General features: G+C 44.9%; 1 protein-coding gene across 1 annotated transcript; it reads right to left on the bottom strand.

The window, feature by feature from the left end:
- Nucleotides 1–13,457: 13,457 nt before the first annotated feature.
- On the bottom strand, nt 13,458–21,263 carry LOC148142740 (putative G protein-coupled receptor 139). The gene is made up of 2 exons (XM_087975921.1): nt 21,194–21,263; nt 13,458–14,389 (listed from the first exon to the last, which is right to left on the bottom strand). Exons 1-2 carry the CDS (start codon nt 21,261–21,263, stop codon nt 13,458–13,460), a joined length of 1,002 nt encoding a protein of 333 aa, XP_087832047.1.
- Between the last annotated feature and the right edge of the window lie 207 nt (nt 21,264–21,470).

Genomic DNA, 21,470 nt, shown 5'->3' with positions numbered 1-21,470 from the left:
GGCTGGTTCCTATGCTGGAACGTTCTTTGTTCTTTGTTGTTTGTAAGTGTTATATTACGTTCTGGATAATGTCAGTTATAGAATGTTCTGGTTTAGTGTCGGTTATAGAATGCTCTGGGTAATGTTAATTATGGAATGATCTGTGTAATGCCAATTACAGGATGTTCAAGGCCCATTGCCTTGAATATTATGACATTTCAAGTGTTCATCCAAGTACTTTTTAAAGATTGTGAGGTTTTCTGCCTCAATTAACCTTGCAGACAGTGCATTGTAGACCCCACCATGCGCTAAACCTCCTACCTTTCATCTTAAAATTATGCCTTTTTGGTATTGACCAGCTGAGGGAACAGCTTTTTCTATTCACTCTGCCCATGTCCTTCTAGCTGCGTACTCCTCTATCAAGTCTCTCCTCAACCTTCTCTGCTTTGAAGAAAACAACCCAAGCTTCTCCAGACTCCCTTCACAGCTAAAGTGTGTCATTTCTGACAACATCCTGGTGTACCTCCTCTACAGTCATCCAGTGCAATCGGTGTGGTGACCAGAACTGCACACAGTTCTCCAATTGTGGCCTCACCAAAGTTCTGTACAGCTCCAATGTGATCTCCCTGCTCTTATAACCTATGCCATGTCTGATAAAGCGCAGCAGGTCAGGCAGCATCCAAGGAGCAGGAGAATCGACGTTTCAGGCATAAGCCCTTCTTCAGCCTTCTTATGCCTGAAACGTTGATTCTCCTGCTCCTTGGATGCTGCCTAACCTGCTGCGCTTTTCCAGCAACACATTTTTCAGCTCTGATCTCCAGCATCTGCAGTCCTCACTTTCTCCATGTCTGATAAAGGCAAGCATCCTGTCTACCTTCTTAACTACCCTATGAACCTGGCCAGCCACCTTCAGGGATATATGGATAACGTTTTCTCCTCTATATCAGGAAGAAAAGTTGCAGAATGGGTACCTGGAACACATGTATTCTGTCCACAAAAAAAAGTGACCCTGATCTGCTACTTCACCACTTTCCTTGTCATTAGCTCTGTCTCAGGCCTGCTGCATTGCTCCAGCAAAGCTCAGCACAAGCTGGAAGAACACCATCTCATTTTCTGATGGGGTCCCCACAGCTTTTGAGCCTCTATATCAAGTTCTATAGTTTGAGGGCCTAAGCACCTTCTTTCATGTCCTTTACCCACTCTCACATCCAGGCCTTGTCAGCACAACCCCAAACTAGTTTCACTTACTTATGGACTCTATTTTCAGCCTTTCTTTCCCAACAGCTCATCATTATCCCTTTCTTTGTCTGCCCAACTGCTGTGTTCTCTGACCGGGCTCCACTTCCACCTACTGTTTACTCTTTCAGTGATGAAGAAAAGTCACTTGACCCAAAATGTTGATTCTACTTTCTTCAACTTGCTAAACTATCCTCGCTGCCATGTTCCTTTACTTTCCTTATCAGTCTCCCACTTGGTGCTTTGTCAATAGTTTTGCTGAAGTCAATGGAACTACATCAGCTGCCCTTCCCTCATCAACACATCAACACGCTTCTTCGAGAGATTCAAACACATTTGTTCGGCGTGACCTCCCTCTGACAAAATCAAGCTCGCTACTCCCGATCAAAACTTGCTTCTCCAAATGGAGATTAATTTTCTCCTTCACTATTTTCTCCAATAGTTTTCCTACTACTGATGTGAGACTCACTGGTCCGTAATTCCCTGGTTTATCTCTACCACCATACTTCTAAAGTGGAACCACATTGACAATCTTCAAGTCCACTGCACCAATCCTGTGGCTAGAGCCAATTTAAAAATTTGAGTCAGGGTGTCTGAAATTTCCTCCCTCATTTCCAACATCAGCCTTCAAGGCTCCTTGAACTCTTGATATAGGGATCTCATCCTCATTCTACCTATATCACCAGCACTCATTTGTCCTACAACCTCTGGCTAAAGGATGCCCTGACATTGGAAAAGCAACATGCGTTTCTGGAGTTATGTCTGCAGCTGCAGAGATGCCTGTTTATACCTCTAATTAATCCATTTGTCGCAATCGCTAATTACTTCAATTAATATCAGTTATAGAATGTTTTGGTGAATGTCAATTACAGCATCTTCCATAAATTTTTCCAAATGAAATCCATAGAGGTTTGGTTGAATTTTACCAGACATGTCATACATGTCAGGTAATTGGAAAACCTGAGGCAGTGATAAAACCATTACCCTTAATACCCATTCCCACATTTGAGAAATGTTTTACAAGAGTCTTAGTTGATTGCGTAAGATACCTACTTAAAGCAAAAAATGGGAATTAGCATTTGTTGACCATAATGGATGTGTTAAGATCCTTGTTAAGATTCCCCAGTCCTTTATGGACTCAACTCATCAATAAAATGTGTTTGACTGTCAGAGCATTAAACAATATCATTAACACAAACATGGGTAATGAGGTTAAAATCGACTCTAATCAAGAGAACAGGCAGGAAATGGATAGAAGAGTGACTTGAGATATAGAAATAATCTTGCAGGGAGTATCAATACAATTATATCTCAGTTGGACTGAACGTATGCTTTCCCCTTGTCAATTCTATACAATTCTCTGCAATCTGGTCAGTAATCACGGTTGAGAATTTGTTATCATACCACAGAGGTTGAAGTATTTCTTTTATTATAGCAGTGCCCTTTGTTTGATTGGCTCAGACTGAACTCTGCATTGTGAAAACTGGAATATGTTTAGCAATTATGTTTGCTTCTTCTCACAGAGGTACACACCACGGATCCAAGGGTGATATTGCTGAATACATAGGCAGAAAATCCAAATCAAAAACTCAACAGTGTCACAAATTATATTTAATTTAAGGTTATTTAATCAGACACAAACGCAGGACAATAAATTTCTGCCATGTACGTCATTGATTGTTTTCCATTCATTTGTGAGATTTGAGTGCTGCTGTTCAGACTAGTATTTATTGCTCATTTCTAATGTCTCCTCTGCTGGACTTTCTCTTTATCATGCTCCCACTCTCTCACACACAAATCTTTCCACTAGAGGCCTGGCATTCAAACTGGAACTCCATCAACAAACATATCAACTTGGATCCCATTTACCAACCTCTCAGAAAAAGAACCAGAAGTGATATCACCACCACAACAGACCAAGACACACACATAAGCAAGTGGGACAGAACACCAGCGCTTCTCTGGAGGCTCAGAGATGACGTGACCTAACATGGTGACAAAATGTCTGCTAACAAATCTACCAGCTCAGCAAGCAAACTTACAACCTGAACCTCAACCTGAGGTACAAATCTTCTTCAAAATTGTGAACCTTGTAATATTCACCATGCCTTGCTTAGGCCAACGCTTTACCTGGTCTATGGGAAGGGCCAGGGCCTGTTCTGTGAGGCTTTTCCTCATGAAGTGAAGACTCTACATTGTGGGTCATTGTCACCCAACACCACGCTCAGCCCTCTCCTCCCTGTGCTGTCACAGTCAGTGGACACCCGGAACCTGTATTATGTGGCAGATTTCAGGTTACTCAGTCATTTCAGGCTCAGTTCTTTGCTCTGTCCACATGCCCAGCTCACTCTTCTCCTGATATTCAATCTTTACCTCACTTCATAAGGGTAAAGGAAGAGTAGAAAAAAGTTTAATCGTGAAGTCACAGACAGTAGGTAGGTGAATGAATGATGATTAGTTTTTCTTCTCTTGTATTTTCTCTTCACTTTGCTATGGTTGTTGACTTAAGGGCTAAGTCATTGCAGGAGATCCGAGATACATGTCATGCTGCTCCTGTGCATCCATTCACATGCAAGAGGTGTGCACAGATGTTGAAGTATTCCTCTCGTTCTCACAGTGCCTTGTTTATTTGATTGGTAACCCTTTGACTGAACACCACATTGTGAAAACTGGAACATGTTGAGCAATTATGTTTGCTCCTGTCTAACCACTTGACTGCTCTGCAGCTGCGACAGGATTCACTTTGGAGTGTCCGTGAGGCTGAGGGAATCATGGATAGCATGCTCAGTAAGTCGGTCGCTCCACAAATAAAAATTACTGAGGAAAATAGAGAATGGGTGACCAAGAGGCAGAGGAACAGCAGGAAAGCAGCGCACGAGTCCCCTGCGGCCATCTCCCTCCATTACAGATATACCGTTTTGGATACTGTTGGAGGAGATGGCTCACCAGGGGAAGGTAACAGCAGCCAGGTTCATGGCACCGTGGCTGGCTCTGCTGCACAGTAGGAAGGTGGCAGAGCTAAGTGATCCAATTTGAATGCGAACAGATAGATGTTTCTGCACCAACAAAAGAAACATCCAGGATGGTATGTCGCCTCCCTTGAGCAAGGGTCGAGGATGTCTCAGAACGGCTGCAGGACATTCTGGAAGGGGAGGGTGAACAGCCATATAGGCCCCAACGATATATTAAAAAAACGGGATGATATCCTTCAAGTTGATTTCAGGGAGTTAGGAGTTAAACTAAAAAGTAGGATCCTCAAAGTTAATAATCTCAAGATTGCTTCCAGTGCCATGTGCTAGCCAGAGTGGGAAATGGTGGGATAGCTAAAACAAATACATGGCTTGAAGGATGGTGCAAGAGGGAGGGATTTAAATTGCTGGGCCTTTGGAACTGGCTCTGTGAGAGGTGGGGCCAATACAAACTGGATGGTCTGCACCTGGGCAGGACTGGAAGCGATGTCCTACGGGGGAGTGTTGGCTACTGATGTTGGAGAGGGTTTAAACTAATATGGCAGGGGAATGGGAACCAATGCAGGAAGTCAGAGGGAAGTAAAGTGGGGCCAGAAACAAAAGCCAGTAAGGGGAAAACTGAAAGAAGAAAGCAGAGAAACCAAAGACAAAAACTCAAAAAGGGCCACATTTCACAATGACTCTAAAAGGGCAAAGAAAAAGAGCCTGATGGCTCTGTGTCTCAGTGCGAGGAACATTTGTAATAAGGTGGATGAATTAACTGCACAAACAGTTATTACTGGATATGATGTAATTGGGATCACAGAGCCTGGCTCCAGGGTGACCAAGGATGGGAACTCCACATCCAGGGTTATTCAATTTTCAGGAAAGACAGACAAAAAGGAAAGGGAGGTGGGGTAGCATTGCTGGTCAAGAAGTGGCTTAACAAAATATTAAGGAAGGACAATAGCCTGGATGATGTGGAATCTGCATGGGTGGAGGTGCAGAGCACCAAAGGGGATATGATGTTAGTGGGAGTTGTGTACAGACCACCAAACATTATTTGTGATTGTGTCAAACAGGAAATTAGAGATACATGCAGTATGGGTACAGCAATTGTTATGGGCGAGTTCAATATTGATTGAATGAACCAAGCTGGTAGCAATTCAATGGAGGAAGGTTTCCTGGAATGGTTTCCTTGACCAATATGTCGAGGAATCAACTAGAGAGCAAGCCATCCATATCTGAGCATTGTGTAACGAGAGAGGATTAATTAGCAACCTTGTGGTGGGAGATCCTTTGGGAAAGAGTGACCATATATGGTAGAATTCTTTACTAAGATGGAGAGTGATACAAATAAATCTGAAATGAGTGTCCTGAACTTAAAGAAAGCTAACTTTGATGGTATGAGGCATGCATTGGGCTAGGATAAACTGGGCATGGATACTTAAGGGATTGACAGTGGATAGGTAATGGCAAACATTTAAAGAACACGTGGATGAACTTCAACAATTGCACATTCCTGTCTGATGTAAACATAAATCAACTATGGCTAGCAAGAAAAATCAGGAACAGTGTTAAAGTCAAAGAGGAGGGCATGTACATTGGCCAGAAAACGCAGCAAACTAGAGGACTGGGAGAAATTTAAACCTCAGCAGAGGAGGACAAAGAGTTTACTTCAGAAAGGGAAGATAGAATAGGAAAGCAAACTTGCGGAAAACATAAAAACTTACTGCAAAAGCTTCTATCGATATGTGAAGAAAAAAAGATTGGTGAAGACAAATGCAGGTCCCTTACAGTTAGAATCAGGTGAATTCATAATTGGCAGACCAGTCAAATAAATAAGTTGGATCTCTTGCCACTAAGGAGGTCACAAATGACCTTTAGGAAATGCTAGGGGACAGAGGGTAAAGTATAAAGGAGGAACTGAAAGAAATCCCCATTGGGCAGGAAATCGTTTTAGGGAAGTTGTTGGGATTAATGAAGCTCTGTATCCCAGAATACTTTAGGAAGTGACTCTAGAAATAACAGGCGCCTTGGTGATCTTTTTTTTAGTGTTCTATAGACTCTGGGAGAGTTATAACAGACTAGAGGGTAGCTGACGTAATTCCACTCTTTAAAATAGTAAGGAGTGTGAAAAAGGGGATTTTTAGGCCAGACTAGCTGGATTCAATCATTAAGGATGTAATAATTGAGCATTTGGAAAGCATTGACAGAATCGGTCCTAGTCAGCATAGATTCACTAAAGGGACATTAGTGAATCAATAGATGTTGTGTATCTGGACTTCCCAAAAGGTTTATGACAAGGTTCCACAAGAGATTAGTAAGGAAAATTAAAGCTCATGGTATCGGATTTAATGTATTGATATGGATAGAGAACTGGTTGGCAGGCAGGAAGCAGAGAGTTGGAATAAATGGACCCTTTTCAGAGTGGCAGGCAATGATGAGTGGTCTGGGACCTGAGTTGTTCACAACATACATTAATGATTTCGACAAATGAATTGAAAGCCATATCTCCATATTTGTAGATGACACTAAGCTGGGTGGCAGTGTGTGCTGTGAGGACGATGCTAAGAGGACAGACTGGCTGAGTGGGCAAATACTTGGCAAATGCAATATAATGTGGGTAAATGTGAGGTTAAGCACTTTGGTCACAAAAACAAGTAGGCAGGTTACTATCTGGATGGTGGCAGTTTAGGAAAAGGTGAGACGCAGCAAGACCTGGGTGTCATGGTGAAAGGTGGCTAAATGTTGGTATTGAGGTTCAGCAGGCAGTGAGGAAAGCTAATGGCATGCTGGCCTTCATAGCAAGGGGATTTGAGTATTACAGTAAAGATGTCTTGCTGCAGTTATACAGGGTCTTGGTGAGGCCCCACCTTGACTATTGTGTGCGGTTTTAGTCTCCTGGTCTGAAGAAGGACGTTCCTGCTATTGAAAGAGTCCAGAAAAGGTTTGCCAAACTGATTCCTAGGATAGCAGGACTGATACCACAGGAAAGACCAGATGGACTGGGCTTGTATTCGCTGGAATTTAGAAGAATGGGGAGGATTTTGCAGCAACATATAAAATCCTAATGGACAGGCTAGATGCAGGAAGAGTATTCCCGATGCTGGGGAAGTCCAGAACAAGGGGTCACAGTCTAAGGATAAGGGGTAAGCCATTCAGGACGGAGATGAGGAAGAACTTCTTGCCTCAGAGAGTTGTGAACCTGTGGAATTCTCTCCCACAGGAAGCTGTTGGGGCCAGTCCATGAGATATATTCAAGAGGGAGCTAGGCATGGCCCCTTGCGGCTAAAGGGATCAAGTGGAATAGAGAGAGGGTGGGACTGGGATACCGAGACTGCATGCTCGAAGGGCTGAATTGCCTACTCCTGCATCCATTTTCTGTGTTTCTATGTTTCATTGCCAATCTTGGAAGGACAGGCCCTGGAGATGGTGAGTGATGTACGATGACAGTTGCACATTGTCACGTGATTGGATGCAGTGACAGGAAGAGCGCAGGCCCGAACAATGGGCTCACTGGCTCACACACAGAGAGGAGGGGGACAGTTATTCACTGTGTGGGATAACCGGGACAAAACCTAAAGATCTCAACATTTGTCCTGTGTCTCCTCCCAGGGCCAATACTGATCTCTACCCTGGACATCAGCCCTGGCCTAGTGTCATCTCCAGGGGCTTTGTTGGACAATAGAGGTGTTACACTGGAACTGGTACTCCCCTGACCTCTGAGGCTGTGGTCATCTATTGTCCTTATTTTCACAATCCAACTTGATATGCGAAATATGGGTAAACTGTTGCCGCTCAATTACGAAATCTCAAAACTGGGGGCGTGTGTACCTTTGGACTTGGGCTTGTCTCAATAAACCAAGAGTAACACTCCATTTCTTTTCTCAATAGTTTCAACACCAATGCAGCAGTGCTCACTGGCCTGCCTTATGTCAACTTGCGCTATCCGATCTAAGTCTTGAGATAGTCGGAGAATTCTTACAGATAATGATATTCCTCTCCCTGAGAGTTGAAGCTGAAGCAGTTGACAGTTTGAATCATTGCCAGTGGCTGGTGGATCCATGTCATGATATCGAGATGAGATGCAGCAATCTGACCAACAGCCTGGCAGCAAGGGCCTTCTCAGAGATCAAGGACAAGGTCGAAAGCTTGTCCTGCAGTTCTAGACCATCTTCCAGAAAAGGCTGGGCACAGAACTGTTCACCAACCGGGCCGGGCACAAACACTGCCCACCGTCCGGGCCGGGCACAGACACTGCTCACCGTCCAGGTTGGGCACAAACACTGTTCACTGTCTGGGTCGGGCACAAACACTGCTTACCGTCCAGGCCGGGCACAAACACTGCTACCGTCCAGGCCGGGCACAAACACTGCTCACTGTCCGAGTCGGACACAAACCCTGCTCACCGTCCAGGCGTGGCACAGGCACTACTCCGCCCATGCCGGGTACAGACACTGCTCACTGTCCAGGCCGGGCACAGACACTGCTCACTGTCCGGGCCGGACACTAACACTGCTCACTGTCCAGGCTGGGCACAAACACTGCTCACCATCCGGGCCGGGCACAAAACTGCTCACCATCCGGGCCGGGCACAAACACTCTTTACTATCCAGGCCAGGCACAAACACTGCTCACCGTCCAGACCGGGCACAGACACTGCTCACTGTGCGGGCCGGACACAAACACTGCTCACCGTCCAGACCGGGCACAGACACTGCTCACTGTGCGGGCCAGGCACAAACACTGCTCACCGTCCAGACCGGGCACAGACACTGCTCACCGTGTGGGCCGGACACAAACACTGCTCACCGTCCGGGCAGAGCACAAACACTGCTCACCGTCCGGGCTGTGCACCAACACTGCTCGCTGTCCGGGCAGGGCACAGACACTGCTCACCATGTGGGCTGGGCACAGACACTGCTCACTGTGCGGGCCGGACACAAACACTGCTCACCGTCCAGACCGGGCACAGACACTGCTCACTGTGCGGGCCAGGCACAAACACTGCTCACCGTCCAGACCGGGCACAGACACTGCTCACCGTGTGGGCCGGACACAAACACTGCTCACCGTCCGGGCAGAGCACAAACACTGCTCACCGTCCGGGCTGTGCACCAACACTGCTCGCTGTCCGGGCAGGGCACAGACACTGCTCACCATGTGGGCTGGGCACAGACACTGCTCACCGTGCGGGCCGGACACAGACACTGCTCACCGTGCGGGCCGGACACAAACACTGCTCACCGTCCAGGCCGGGCACAGACACTGCTCACCGTGTGGGCCGGACACAAACACTGCTCACCGTCCGGGCCGGGCACAGACACTGCTCACCGTGTGGGCCGGACACAGACACTGCTCACCGTGTGGGCCGGACACAAACACTGCTCACTGTCCGGGCCGGGCACAGACACTGCTCACTATGTGGGCTGGGCACAGACACTGCCCACCATCTGTGCCGGGACCAGACACTGCTCACCATCTGGGCCGGTCACAGACACTGCACACCGTGCGGGCTGGGGAAAGGGGCATGGAGGAAATATTATGCAGAAGAATTTGACAGTTTGAATCATTGGGTCGGCGAGGATTGTATTAAACTCGGTCACAATCCCCACTCCTTCTCACTGGGTCAGATTCACAGCCACAGTGTTCACTTTCTTCTCCCTCTCTTTGAGGTGAGGGTCTCCGGAGCTGTACCTGAGTGGAGATCATTCTTTCTGCTCCAACATTTACTTTCTGCCACTTTCCCATTGACCTCCCTTCCTTGGCACGGACGTTGAGCAGTGTTTGTGCCCGGCCCGGATGGTGAGCAGTGTTTGTGCCCGGCCTGGACAGTGAGCAGTGTTTGTGCCCGGCCTGGACTGTGAGCAGTGTTTGTGCCCGGCCCGGACAGTGAGCAGTGTCTGTGCCCGGCCCGGACGGTGAGCAGTATCTGTGCCCAGCCCGGACGGTGAGCAGTGTCTGTACCCGGCCCGGACGGTGAGCAGTGTCTGTGCCCGGCCCGGACGGTGAGCAATATTTGTGCCCGGACTGGACGGTGAGCAGTGTTTGTGCCCGGCCCGGACGGTGAGCAGTGTCTGTGCCCAGCCCGGACGGTGAGCAGTGTCTGTGCCCAGCCCGGACGGTGAGCAGTGTTTGTGCCCAGCCCGGACGGTGAGCAGTGTCTGTACCCGGCCCGGACGGTGAGCAGTGTTTGTACCCGGCCCGGACGGTGAGCAGTGTTTGTGCCCGGCCCGGACGGTGAGCAGTGTCTGTACCCGGCCCGGACTGTGAGCAGTGTCTGTGCCCAGCCCGGACGGTGAGCAGCATTTGTGCCTGGCCTGGACAGTGAGCAGTGTTTGTGCCCGGCCCGGACAGTGAGCAGTGTCTGTGCCCGGCCCGGATGGTGAGCAATATTTGTGCCCGGACTGGACAGTGAGCAGTGTCTGTGCCCGGACTGGACAGTGAGCAGTGTCTGTGCCCGGACTGGACAGTGAGCAGTGTTTGTGCCCGGCCCGGACAGTGAGCAGTGTTTGTGCCCGGCCCAGACGGTGAGCAGTGTTTGTGCCCGGCCCGGACAGTGAGCAGTGTTTGTGCCCGGCCTGGACAGTGAACAGTGTTTGTGCCCGGCCCGGACGGTGAGCAGTGTTTGTGCCCGGCCCGGACAGTGAGCAGTGTTTGTGCCCGGCCCGGACAGTGAACAGTGTTTGTGCCCGGACTGAACAGTGAGCAGTGTTTGTGCCCGGCCCGGACGGTGAGCAGTGTTTGTGCCCAGCCCACACGGTAAGCAGTGTCTGTGCCCGGCCTGGACAGTGAGCAGTGTTTGTGCCCGGCCCGGACGGTGAGCAGTGTCTGTGCCCGGCCCGGACGGTGAGCAGTGTTTGTGCCCGGCCCGGACGGTGAGCAGTGTTTGTGCCCGGCCCGGACAGTGAGCAGTGTCTGTGCCCGGCCCGGATAGTGAGCAATGTTTGTGCCCGACCTGGACAGTGAGCAGTGTTTGTGCCAGCCTTTTCTGGAAGATGGTCTGGAACTACAGGACCATTTTCCTGAAGCTTTCAATCTTGTACGTGACCTCTGAGAAGGCCCTTGCTGCCAGGCTGTTGGTCAGATTGCTGCATCTCATCTCGATATCATGAAATGGATCCACTACCCATCGGCGATGATTCACTAGACCGGTACTGACCTGCTGGGCAAGCTGAGCAGCTTTTGATCCACTATCTTTGGAGGGTGCAGACAACCTCTCAGGTGCACTGCATTCTCTCTCCAATTACCCAGCAGCTTGGGCAGTGTTGAATAAGCTTCAACAGCCCCCAGTAGTCCACCGGGTTCCTGCCCAGGAAGAAATCTTCATAAAAGGTGCAGCAAAATCTCTCCACACATTTCTTGTACCTATCCAGCATGTCGACTGAGCCCTTTCCTTTGATTGGAATGTGGAGATCTTTCTAGTCACTCCTAGGTTACCCTCAATATCCTGCACGTTGTCAGTGGTGGATTGATCCTGGTGAAACACAAAGAAGCCTAAGCACATTACAACACATCGGTGACAACACGAATAGCTGAGCGCAGTTCGAAGACAGAAGGGTAAGTGATCTGCTAGCTTCCTGGATGGCTCATAGTAAGCTCCTCATACTGGGTGGCAGCTCAGTAGTGGAGAGGGTGAGGCTTTAGGATGTGTATCTTATCCTTTTTTTGTGATGAAGAAAGGTTGAGAGAGATGTCGTGCCGTATATTCAGTGCTACTAGAGTGACCAACTCGTGAGTCATAGAGTCATAGAGATGTACAGCATGGAAACAAACCCTTCAGTCCAACTCGTCCATGCCAACTAGATATCCTCACCTAACCCAACCCATTTGCCAGCATTTGGCCCATATCCCTTTAAACCCTTCCTATTCATATATCCATCCAGATGTCTCTTAAATGTTGCAATTGTACCAGCCTCCACCACTTCCTCTGGCAGCTCATTCCATACACGTACCACCTTCTGTGTGAAAAGTTGCCCCTTAGGTCTCTTTTATATCTTTCCCCTCTCACCCTAAACTTATGCCCTCTAGTTCTGGGCTCCCTGACCCCAGGGAAAAGACTTTGCCTATTTACCCTATCCATGCCCCTCATAATTTTTTAAACCTCTATAAGCTCATCCCTCAGCATCCGACGCTCCAGGGAAAACAGCCCCAGCCTGTTTAGCCTCTTCCTATAGCTCAAATCCTCCAACCCTGGCAACATCCTTGTAAATCTTTTCTGAACTCTTTCAAGTTTCTCAACATCTTTCCGATAGGAAGGAGACCAGAATTGCAAACAATATCCCAACAGTAGCCTAACCAGTGTCCTGTACAGCCGCAACATGACCTCCCAACTCCTGTACTCAATACTCTGACCAATAAAGGAAAGCATACCAAACACCTTCTTCACTATCCTATCTACCTGTGACTCCACTTTCAAGGAGCTATGAACCTGCATTCCAAGGTCTCTTTGTTCAGCAACACTCCCTAGGACCTTTCCATTAAGTGTATAAGTCCTGCTAAAATTTACTTTCCCAAAATGCAGCACCTTGCATTTATCGGAATTAAACTCCATCTGCCACTTCTCAGCCCTTTGGCCCATCTGATCAAGATCCTGTTGTAATCTGAGGTAACCCTCTTCGCTGTCCACTACACCTCCAATTTTGGTGTCATCTGCAAACTTACTAACTGTATCTCTTATGCTCTCATCCAAATCATTTATGTAAATGACAAAAAGTAGAGGACCCAGCGCTGATCCTTGTGGCACTCCACTGATCACAGGCCTCTAGTCCGAAAAACAACCCTCTACCACCACCCACCTTTGAGCCAGTTTTGTATCAAAATGGCTAGTTCTCCCTGTATTCCATGAGATCTAACCTTGCTAAATACTAAAATATTAATATCTAGACTATTTTCTAACTATATTTTGAGAGGGTTTGGTCTGGTCCATAACATAGTTGCCCTGCAGACTTTCAGCAAAGATCCTTAGAGAGTAACTTCCAAACCCACGATCACTTCCGTCTTGAAGGACAGCAGATGCATGGGAACACCACCTTCTGCAATTTCCCCTCCAAGTCACTCACTGAACTGATGTGGGAATGTATCACCGTTCCTGCATGGTCACTGGGTCAAAATCATGAAATTCCACTCCCACACCCCCTTTAGGGTATTGCGGGTCAACCCACTGCAGTTCAAGAAGACGGCTCACTATCACCTTCTGAAGGGCATTTCGAGACAGACAGTAAGTGCTGCCAAGCCAGTGATGCCCGAGTCACACAAATAGACAAAAAAAGCTTAAAGGTACACAGAATTTCAGCAATGTTCATGAAATTTATTCTTTATATTGTTTGAACAATTTACAATTAAAGTCAATGGATATTGCATTATATTATATAACTGTCCCCTGAACTTTCTCTGTGTTACTACATAAATAAACGTGTTTGTGCAGCAGCTGAAAAGCTGCAGCATGTTTGCACTTTCCTGGAGAATATATTTGGGATCCATGAAACCATTGATTTTATAGTTTTTTAGAAATCGCTCATAGAAGAATTGTACAACATATGGGATCCACAGGAGAATGAAACTTCCTGAGATAGCAAAGAGCAAAACAATGGATTTTCTTCGGTTCTCCATTTCTGGGTCAGTCTGTTTGTCCTCATTACTGTGGATCCACAGTCTCCTTCGGGCTCTGCTCGTCAGGAGAATGTGCCTGACAGTGAGAGCATTGAACAGAAGAATCAGAAAGAAAGATAAACCAGGGTTTAAGATATGGTCAATCCAATCAAATGCTGTCCAGGCAGTTGAAATAAATCGTATGTCCTTCTTTCTGCAATACCATGAGATATTGTTAAATATATAAATGGGTTCATGTATAAAATACCAGGGGATATTTGTAAAACAGCCCAGACCTATGACTGTTCCAATAACTGCAGCTGCTATCTTCTCAGTGCAATACTTTGTTTTCAGCTTTTGGCAAGAAATTGCTACAAATCGATCAAAGGTGAAAGTGACTGTTAACCAGACAGAACAATCTCTGGATATATTAATTAAAGTAATGCTGAGACTGCACACTGGCGTGATGGACAGGAAGCTGCCCGGAAAATAAATACTAGGAATCCGGTTTAATATGACGGCTGTGACTATGACCAGAAGATCTGCCACTGCCATGGACACCAGGTATCGATTTATACATCTGGACAGGTTGCAATTCCCTTGGTACAGGATCATAACTGCAACTATATTAGCTGCATGAGAGAGAGAGAGAAATTGTTGCAAATTCAACACAAATTAAGACAGATCATACATATTCTCATTGATCTTTTTGAAGATGATTTAACTGTATGACAGTCCACATTTGTGGTGGGTCAGTTACTTGAGAAGACTCTGAGGGATAGGTTAGACATGTATTTGGAAGGACAGGGTTTGATTACGAGTTGTCAGCATGGCTTTGTGAGTTGGAGATCATGCCTCACAAATTTGTTAGAGTTCTTTGATGAGGTGGCCAGGAAGGTTGATGACAGTAGGGCGGTAGACATGGTCTATATGGATTTCAGTAAGGTTTTCGATATGGATCCACATGGTAAGCTATTCTGGGAGGTTAGATTGCATGGAATCCAGGGGGAGCTGGCAAATTGGATACACAGTTGGCTTGATGGTAGGAAGCAGAGGGTAATAGTAGAAGAATGCTTGTTGGACTGGAGGCCTGTGGCTGAATGGAGTGTCTCAGGAGCTTGTGCTGGGCCCATTACCGTTTGTTATCGAAATCAATGATTCGGATGAAAATGTATAAGGCATGATTAGTAAGTTTGCAGATGACATTAAAATAGGTGGTATCGTGAAGGTTATCAGAAATTGCAGCAGGACCTTGATCAGCTGGGGAAATGGGCCGAGAAATGGCAAATGGAGTTTGAGATAGATAAGTGTGAGGTGTTGCATTTTGGAAAGTCAAATTAAGGTAGGAGTTTCATGGTGAATGGTTGGGTCTTAAGGATTGTAGTGGAATAGAAGGAGCTTGGAGTTCAGGTGCACGGTTCTCTGAAAGTGGTGGACAGTGAAGAAGGCTTTTGGTACACTGGCCTTCATCAGTCAGGGCACTGAGTATAGAAGTTGGGAAATTATGTTGCAGTTATACAGGACATTGGTGAGGCCGCACTTGTGTATTGTCTTCCGTTTTGGTTACCTTGCCAAAGGAAAAATGTTATTAAACTGGAAAGAGTGCAGAAGAAACTTACAAGGATGTTGTCACGTCTCAAGCATTGGAAACTGAGGGGAGATCTTGCAGAAATCTATAAGATTATGAGAGGCATGGAAAGGGTGAATACACTCAGTCTTTTTCCCAGACTAAAGAATAAAAAGAAACCTGAGGGGCAACTTTTTTACACAGAGGTTGGTACGTATATGGAATGAAAGGCCAGTGGAAGTGGTTGAGTCAGGTACATTAACAACATTTACAAGGCATTTGAACAAACACATGGATAGGAAAGGATTAGAAGGATATGGGCCTAGTGCAGGAAAATAGGGTTGGCATTAATGAACAGTTTGGTCAGCATGGACCAGTTTGGGCCAAATGGCCTGTCTCTGTGCTCTATGACTCTAGTGACTCTCCTGTCACTTTGAGCCAATATGCTGGCTTTGACAATAGCAGCATTGTGAAAACAACATGAACATCCAAATGTCGAGATCAACTGGAAATAGAGTTGAAACAGCAACCATTTTTTTTTTACAGGAAATCATGCCAAATAGCTATGTGAAAATAAAATAAAACTGTCAATAGTAGAATTTTCCACAGTAGAAAATAATTGACAGTATGTAGCGATTTTGAATATTGGTGAAAAACACAGGAAAAGCAAAGTAACAAATTGTCTCAAAGTCAAAAAAAAGTTTAATATTGCAAATAATGAAGCGATTACACTGGAAACAAATTATGTTTTCTCTAACAGCTCCTCAATGTCACTGAGTCTTTTCGCACTACTAGATGCAGCCAGCAGTCTCTCTGAGTCAAGATTAGAATGGTGCTGGAAAAGCACAGCAGGTCAGGCAGCATCTGAGGACATGGTTGAATAGCTTCAGGGCAGAGAAGATGACCTGGGGGTTGCAGTGAGAGAGAAACACACTGAGATCTTTGTAGAGAGAGGAGGAGAACTTCTTCAAGGTAGGCATCCTTGCAAGAGGATTCACAGTTAGGTTAAAATCAACTAGGTGGAAGTGAGAACTGCAGATGCTGGAGATCAGAGTCAAGATTAGAATCGTGCTGGAAAAGCACAGCAGGTCAGGAGGCATCCGAGGAGAAGAATCGACTTTTCCGGCAAAAGCCCTTCATCAGGAATGAGGCTGGGACCCTTTGGGATGGAGAGGTAAATGGGAAGGGGTGGGGCTCGGGAGAAGGTAGCTAAGAGTGTAATAGGTGGATGGAGGTGGGGACAGAGGTGATAGGTAAGCAGATGTGGCGGTAGTAGGGAGTCTGTTTCAGGACATGGTTGAAGAGCTTCAGGGCAGAGAAGATGATCTGGGGGTTGCAGTGGGAGAGAGACTCACTGAGATATTTGTAGAGAGAGGAGGAGAACTCCTTTAAGGTCAAGCTGAACAAAAACAATCATCAAGGAAGAGTAAAATGCATGAACTGTTGTGTCTGTGCTAAACCCTAGAAGAAAATAAATGATTTTACTATCACTACTCATGCCTCCATTTTGAAAATCTGCAAAGCTTGTTCCATTTTTGGATAACGTTCCATCTCTATTTAGCTTTAACCTGCTTCCAAAACATTCAAAGGTAGTGCATTATGGATATGAAACATTCACTGTGTTAGTAAAGAGTCCCTCCATTGTCACAAATTGGGTTGCTACTTGCCAAAAAGCTGAGTCCTCTACTCCTGGAACTTTGCATCATAGTGAATGGCTTCTCCTTTCTATTCTAAATAACTCACGATGATTGGATATTCTTGGTCAAATAATGTCCAGAGCTGTATCCTCCAAGGAGAACATTCCAGAACGTGTCCAATCAAATGATCAAACAGAAATTCCTTATTTCTGAAACCATTCAGATTTTTTTCTGTACTTTCTCTAATTCCCATTCACATATGTTTAGATGTGCTGCCCAGATATGGTCCCAGCACTCTAGAGGTTTAACCTTTCTTTTTGAAATGAATGTCACAATTTACATATTAGGAGATGTGACATCCTGCGATAATTGCAGTCAAATCCATCCTGCCACTTGCAATGCTCTGCAGTGGGCGAATCGATGATCCAGTGGCATTTTCTCTGGACGGCTAATATCGTTACCCAGGTAATGCACTGGGGACGTCAGTTCAAATCCTGCCATGGCAGGTGGTGTAACTCCAATTCAACGAAGGCATGTGTGCCAAATGCTTTCTTCCCCACCATGTGATGCCACTTTCAATATCTATAAACATGCACCCCAAGGTCTGTCTGTTTGATAACTCTCTGCAGGACCCTACCATTAACTGTGTAAGTCCTGCCCTGGCTTATCTTACCAAAATGCAACACCTCACATTTGTCTGAATTAAACACCATCTACCATTTATCGACTCATTGTCCCAGCTGATCAAGATCCAATTGTACTCTTAGATAACCTTTTTCATTGTCCACTATACCACCAATTTTGGTGTTGCCCGCAAACTTAATAACCATGTCTCCTACTTTCTAATCCAAATCATTTATATAAATGATGAATGAGAATGGACCCAGCACCAATTGTTGTGGCACACCACTGGACATGGATGTCAGTCCAAACAACAACTTCTACCATCACTCTCTGTTTCCGACTGTCAGCTAATTTTGTATCCAATTTGCTAACTCTCCCTCGATTCCATCTTATCTAACCTTGTGGAATCTATCATGTGGAACCTTGTTGAGGGCTTTACCATGTGGACAACATCTACCTTTCTGCCTTCATCTATCTTCTTGGTCACCTCTTCAAAAAAATCAATCAAGTTTGTGAGGCACTGTTTTCCATGAATAAAGCCATGCTGACTATCCCTAGTCAGTCCTTTTCTTTCCAAATGTATGTAGATCCTGCCTCTTAGAACCCCCTCAAACAACTTATCCACCAAATGATGTCAGGCTCACCATTCTGTTGTTACATGGCTTTTCCTTGCAGTCTTTCTTAAGTAATGTTGCAACGTTAGCCACCTTCCAGTCTCACGGCTTTAGTTTTTGTAAAGTATTTGTTAATCTCTCTGTGTCTCTACTACACCATTTCACCCTCTTAAACATTATGTTTCACCTCTTACATTTGAATAATTCCACAAAGCCCACTATGTCCTTTCCAATTTGTAATATATTATATTCAGAAGCTTAACACCAACTTGTTGGAATTACACAATTAACCTTCCTTTCAGTCTGAAAGTCTCTTATTCTTCACAATTCTCTGTTTCCTGTCAGTCAACAAATTTTGTACAGCTCTGAAAAGTTTATTTTTTATTCCACAAGACCTGAACATGTTCATATGTCTGGTGGAAGTACGAACAAGCTAATCTTGGAATGCTTAAATTAGTTCAAAAAACAGTATTGTGCAGAACACAAGCAGGTCTACACCCCTGACTCTTATTGCGAGGTAACATACATTCCAGACACCCAAGGGAAAATAATTGTTTTAAATATTTCAAGCAGAAATTATGAATTCCTCCAACAAGAGCTGTCTCAATATTTTGAATGCAAACTGTATAGCCTGGAAATAAGATTAAGAAGTACGTGAATTGAATTACTGAAAATGAAACAAGGAATTAAAGAGAGGAACGAGAGAGAGACTATCATGGATCATTGCAGAAGTGAGACATGGAGGAAGGAATATAAATACCTGCAGTAATTTGGATTTGTAGATGCATTATGTCCAAGTAGATAGCAGTGCATTGTGTGAAACACTGAGACTCAAATCAAAGTGAAACATTTGAGGAAAGGACTTGATGCTGAGCAGAAGAAACGTTGGAAGAAATATTGAGGCCACTTTTGGAATATTATGTGCACTTCTGGTCTCCTCCTATCAGAAGAATGGTGTGAAACTTGAAATGTTTCAGAAAAGATTTACAAGGGTGTTGCCAGAGTTGGAGGGTTTGAGCTATAGAGAGGGGCTGAATAGGCTGGGGCTGTTTTCCCTGGAGTGTCAGAGGCTGAGGTGTGACCTTATAGAAGTTTACTAAATCATGAGGGGCATGGATAGGATAAATGGACAAGGTCTTTTCTCAGGGGTGGGGGAGTCCAGAACTAGAGGTTGAGAGGGGAAAATTTAAAAGGAACCTAAGGGGTAATTTTTTCACACAGAGGGTGGTGCTTGTATGGAATGAGCTGCCAGAGGAAGTGGTGGAGGCTGGTACAATTACAACATTTAAAAGGCACCTGGATGGGTATATGAATAAGAAGGATTTAAAGGGATATGGGCCAAGTGCTGGCAAATGGGATGAAATTAATTTAGGATATCTGGTTGGTATGGATGAGTTGGACCAAAAGGTCTGTTTTCGCGCTATACATCTCTATGACTCTATTTAAAATACATAACAAGTTGCTTTAAAATCTTTGAATAATAACGTCATTCAATTACTTCTTCCACCTAAACAGCTGATACTTTGCTGTCTTCAAACTCACCTTTCTCTGCTATCAAATTATCAAAATATACATCACTTAAGTGAATTCATTTATTATTCATTCGCCAATTATTTAAACAATACCATTAGCAATTAATACATCGATGAAAGTTTCCAAATAAAATGCTGATTCTGGAATCCATCCAACACGATGTATTCATCATTAAATCCCAGACAAAGTTGATAAAAGTGAAGTTTAAATTTGGAAGTTGGAAGTTTTAAATGGTCCAGCCAAGTGCAACAATCAATGTTGCTTTCTTGCTACGTTATTCTTCAATTGCGTCTGATAATGGGTGTCAATTTGTTTCCAACGGAGTTACTCCATGACTTCAATTAATTGATGCTACCTTATTGTTCTATTCATTCATATAACCATGTCTATTAATCATTCATTTATTTCTTTCATTATCTGCTCTAAAATATGAGATGGACAGAACACTATGTCTGCACCCTTATATGCAAATCTGGGCTCTCTTTGATGTAGTGATAGAAAAAGCAATGTAAAATTTCAACATTGCTACATTGGTTAATGTTTGCTGATTAATTTACAGGCGAGAAACTGCTGAAAATAACAATAAAAATGGAAAGATAAGCCTTTCATCTCCATCAGCTGGCTAAACATTCAAGTAAATCATGGATGATGTGGATTTTTGCAGAGTTTTCCCTGCTCACTCAGTTTCACATTCCAAATACCTCATGCCTGAGACACTTTTAATGGACTTCATGCATTTTTATCTGCAGAGTGTTGAATATTTAACTTACAGCTTGTCTATAGTAGCTCTTCTGAATTTTGCCCCAAAAGTTCTTTACTTAAATTGTCAGATTATTGGCCCTGTCTATAAATCCCTACGAGAAGATTAGATTAGATTCCCAACAGTGTGGAAACAGGCCCTTTGGCCCAACAAGCCCACACCGCCCCTCCGAAGAGCAACCCACCCAGAGCCATTTCCCTCTGACTAATGCACCAACACTATGGGAAATTTAGCATGGCCAATTCACCTGCCCTGCACATCTTTGGATTGTGGGAGGAAACCGGAGCACTCACAGTAAACCCACGCAGACATGGGGAGAATGTACAAACTCAACACAGACTGTTGCCCGAGGCAGGAATTGAACCCAGGTTCCTGGTGCCGTGAGGCAACAATGCTAACCACTGAGTCACCATACCATCCCAAAAGGAAATGTAATTTTCTATGATGATTAAGTTTTAAAGTCATGGTCAAATCTTCCAAAGTCATGGGTACAAATCATACTTAGCAATCCTGCATTGCGAAGTCAACACCATGATCCTTAACTTGTCCTTGGTGAAGCTGCAGTTCACCCATCCCAAAGCCAATATATCCTGCACAGGAATGAACTACATTAGGTTAAACTGAGCAGAGCTTGAGAGTTATAGCAGACAATGTTAACAGTCAATTAATTACACAATGAGTAGTTTGTAACAATACTGTACCTGGGATAGCAATAGCTGCAAGAGAAGTGTAGTAAATAGCATATATTAGACCTCTTGGTGGAGAGTGCATTTTATTTGTGAAGAAACACAATTAGTTTAGCTTCCAAATGTACCTTCTTGAAAATTAAATGTCTCTTTATTATGTTGATGCCCAATGCTTATCTCTCCAGGGGTCTTGATGACATCACCATTAACGTTAGGAACAATAATTGAACAAACATGCTCACTGACATCAGCGATTACTTTATATTTTATTCTCTGATTCTTTTACCTCTTT

This window comes from Chiloscyllium plagiosum, unplaced genomic scaffold, assembly GCF_037043375.1.
Source record: "Chiloscyllium plagiosum isolate Xiang-an unplaced genomic scaffold, Cpla_swu_hap1 HiC_scaffold_28, whole genome shotgun sequence".
Classification (NCBI taxonomy): domain Eukaryota; kingdom Metazoa; phylum Chordata; class Chondrichthyes; order Orectolobiformes; family Hemiscylliidae; genus Chiloscyllium; species Chiloscyllium plagiosum.
The sequence above is the reverse complement of the archived record's forward strand: the minus strand, read 5'-3'. Positions and strand labels throughout refer to the sequence as shown.

Excerpts from the sequence above, each read along its gene's own strand:
- LOC148142740 (XM_087975921.1), bottom strand. The coding sequence starts at position 21,263 with ATGCACTCTCCACCAAGAGGTCTAATATATGCTATTTACTACACTTCT. Across the intron at positions 14,390-21,193 it reads TGCAGCTATTGCTATCCCAG|CTAATATAGTTGCAGTTATG; the intron begins GTACAGTATTGT and ends TCTCTCATGCAG.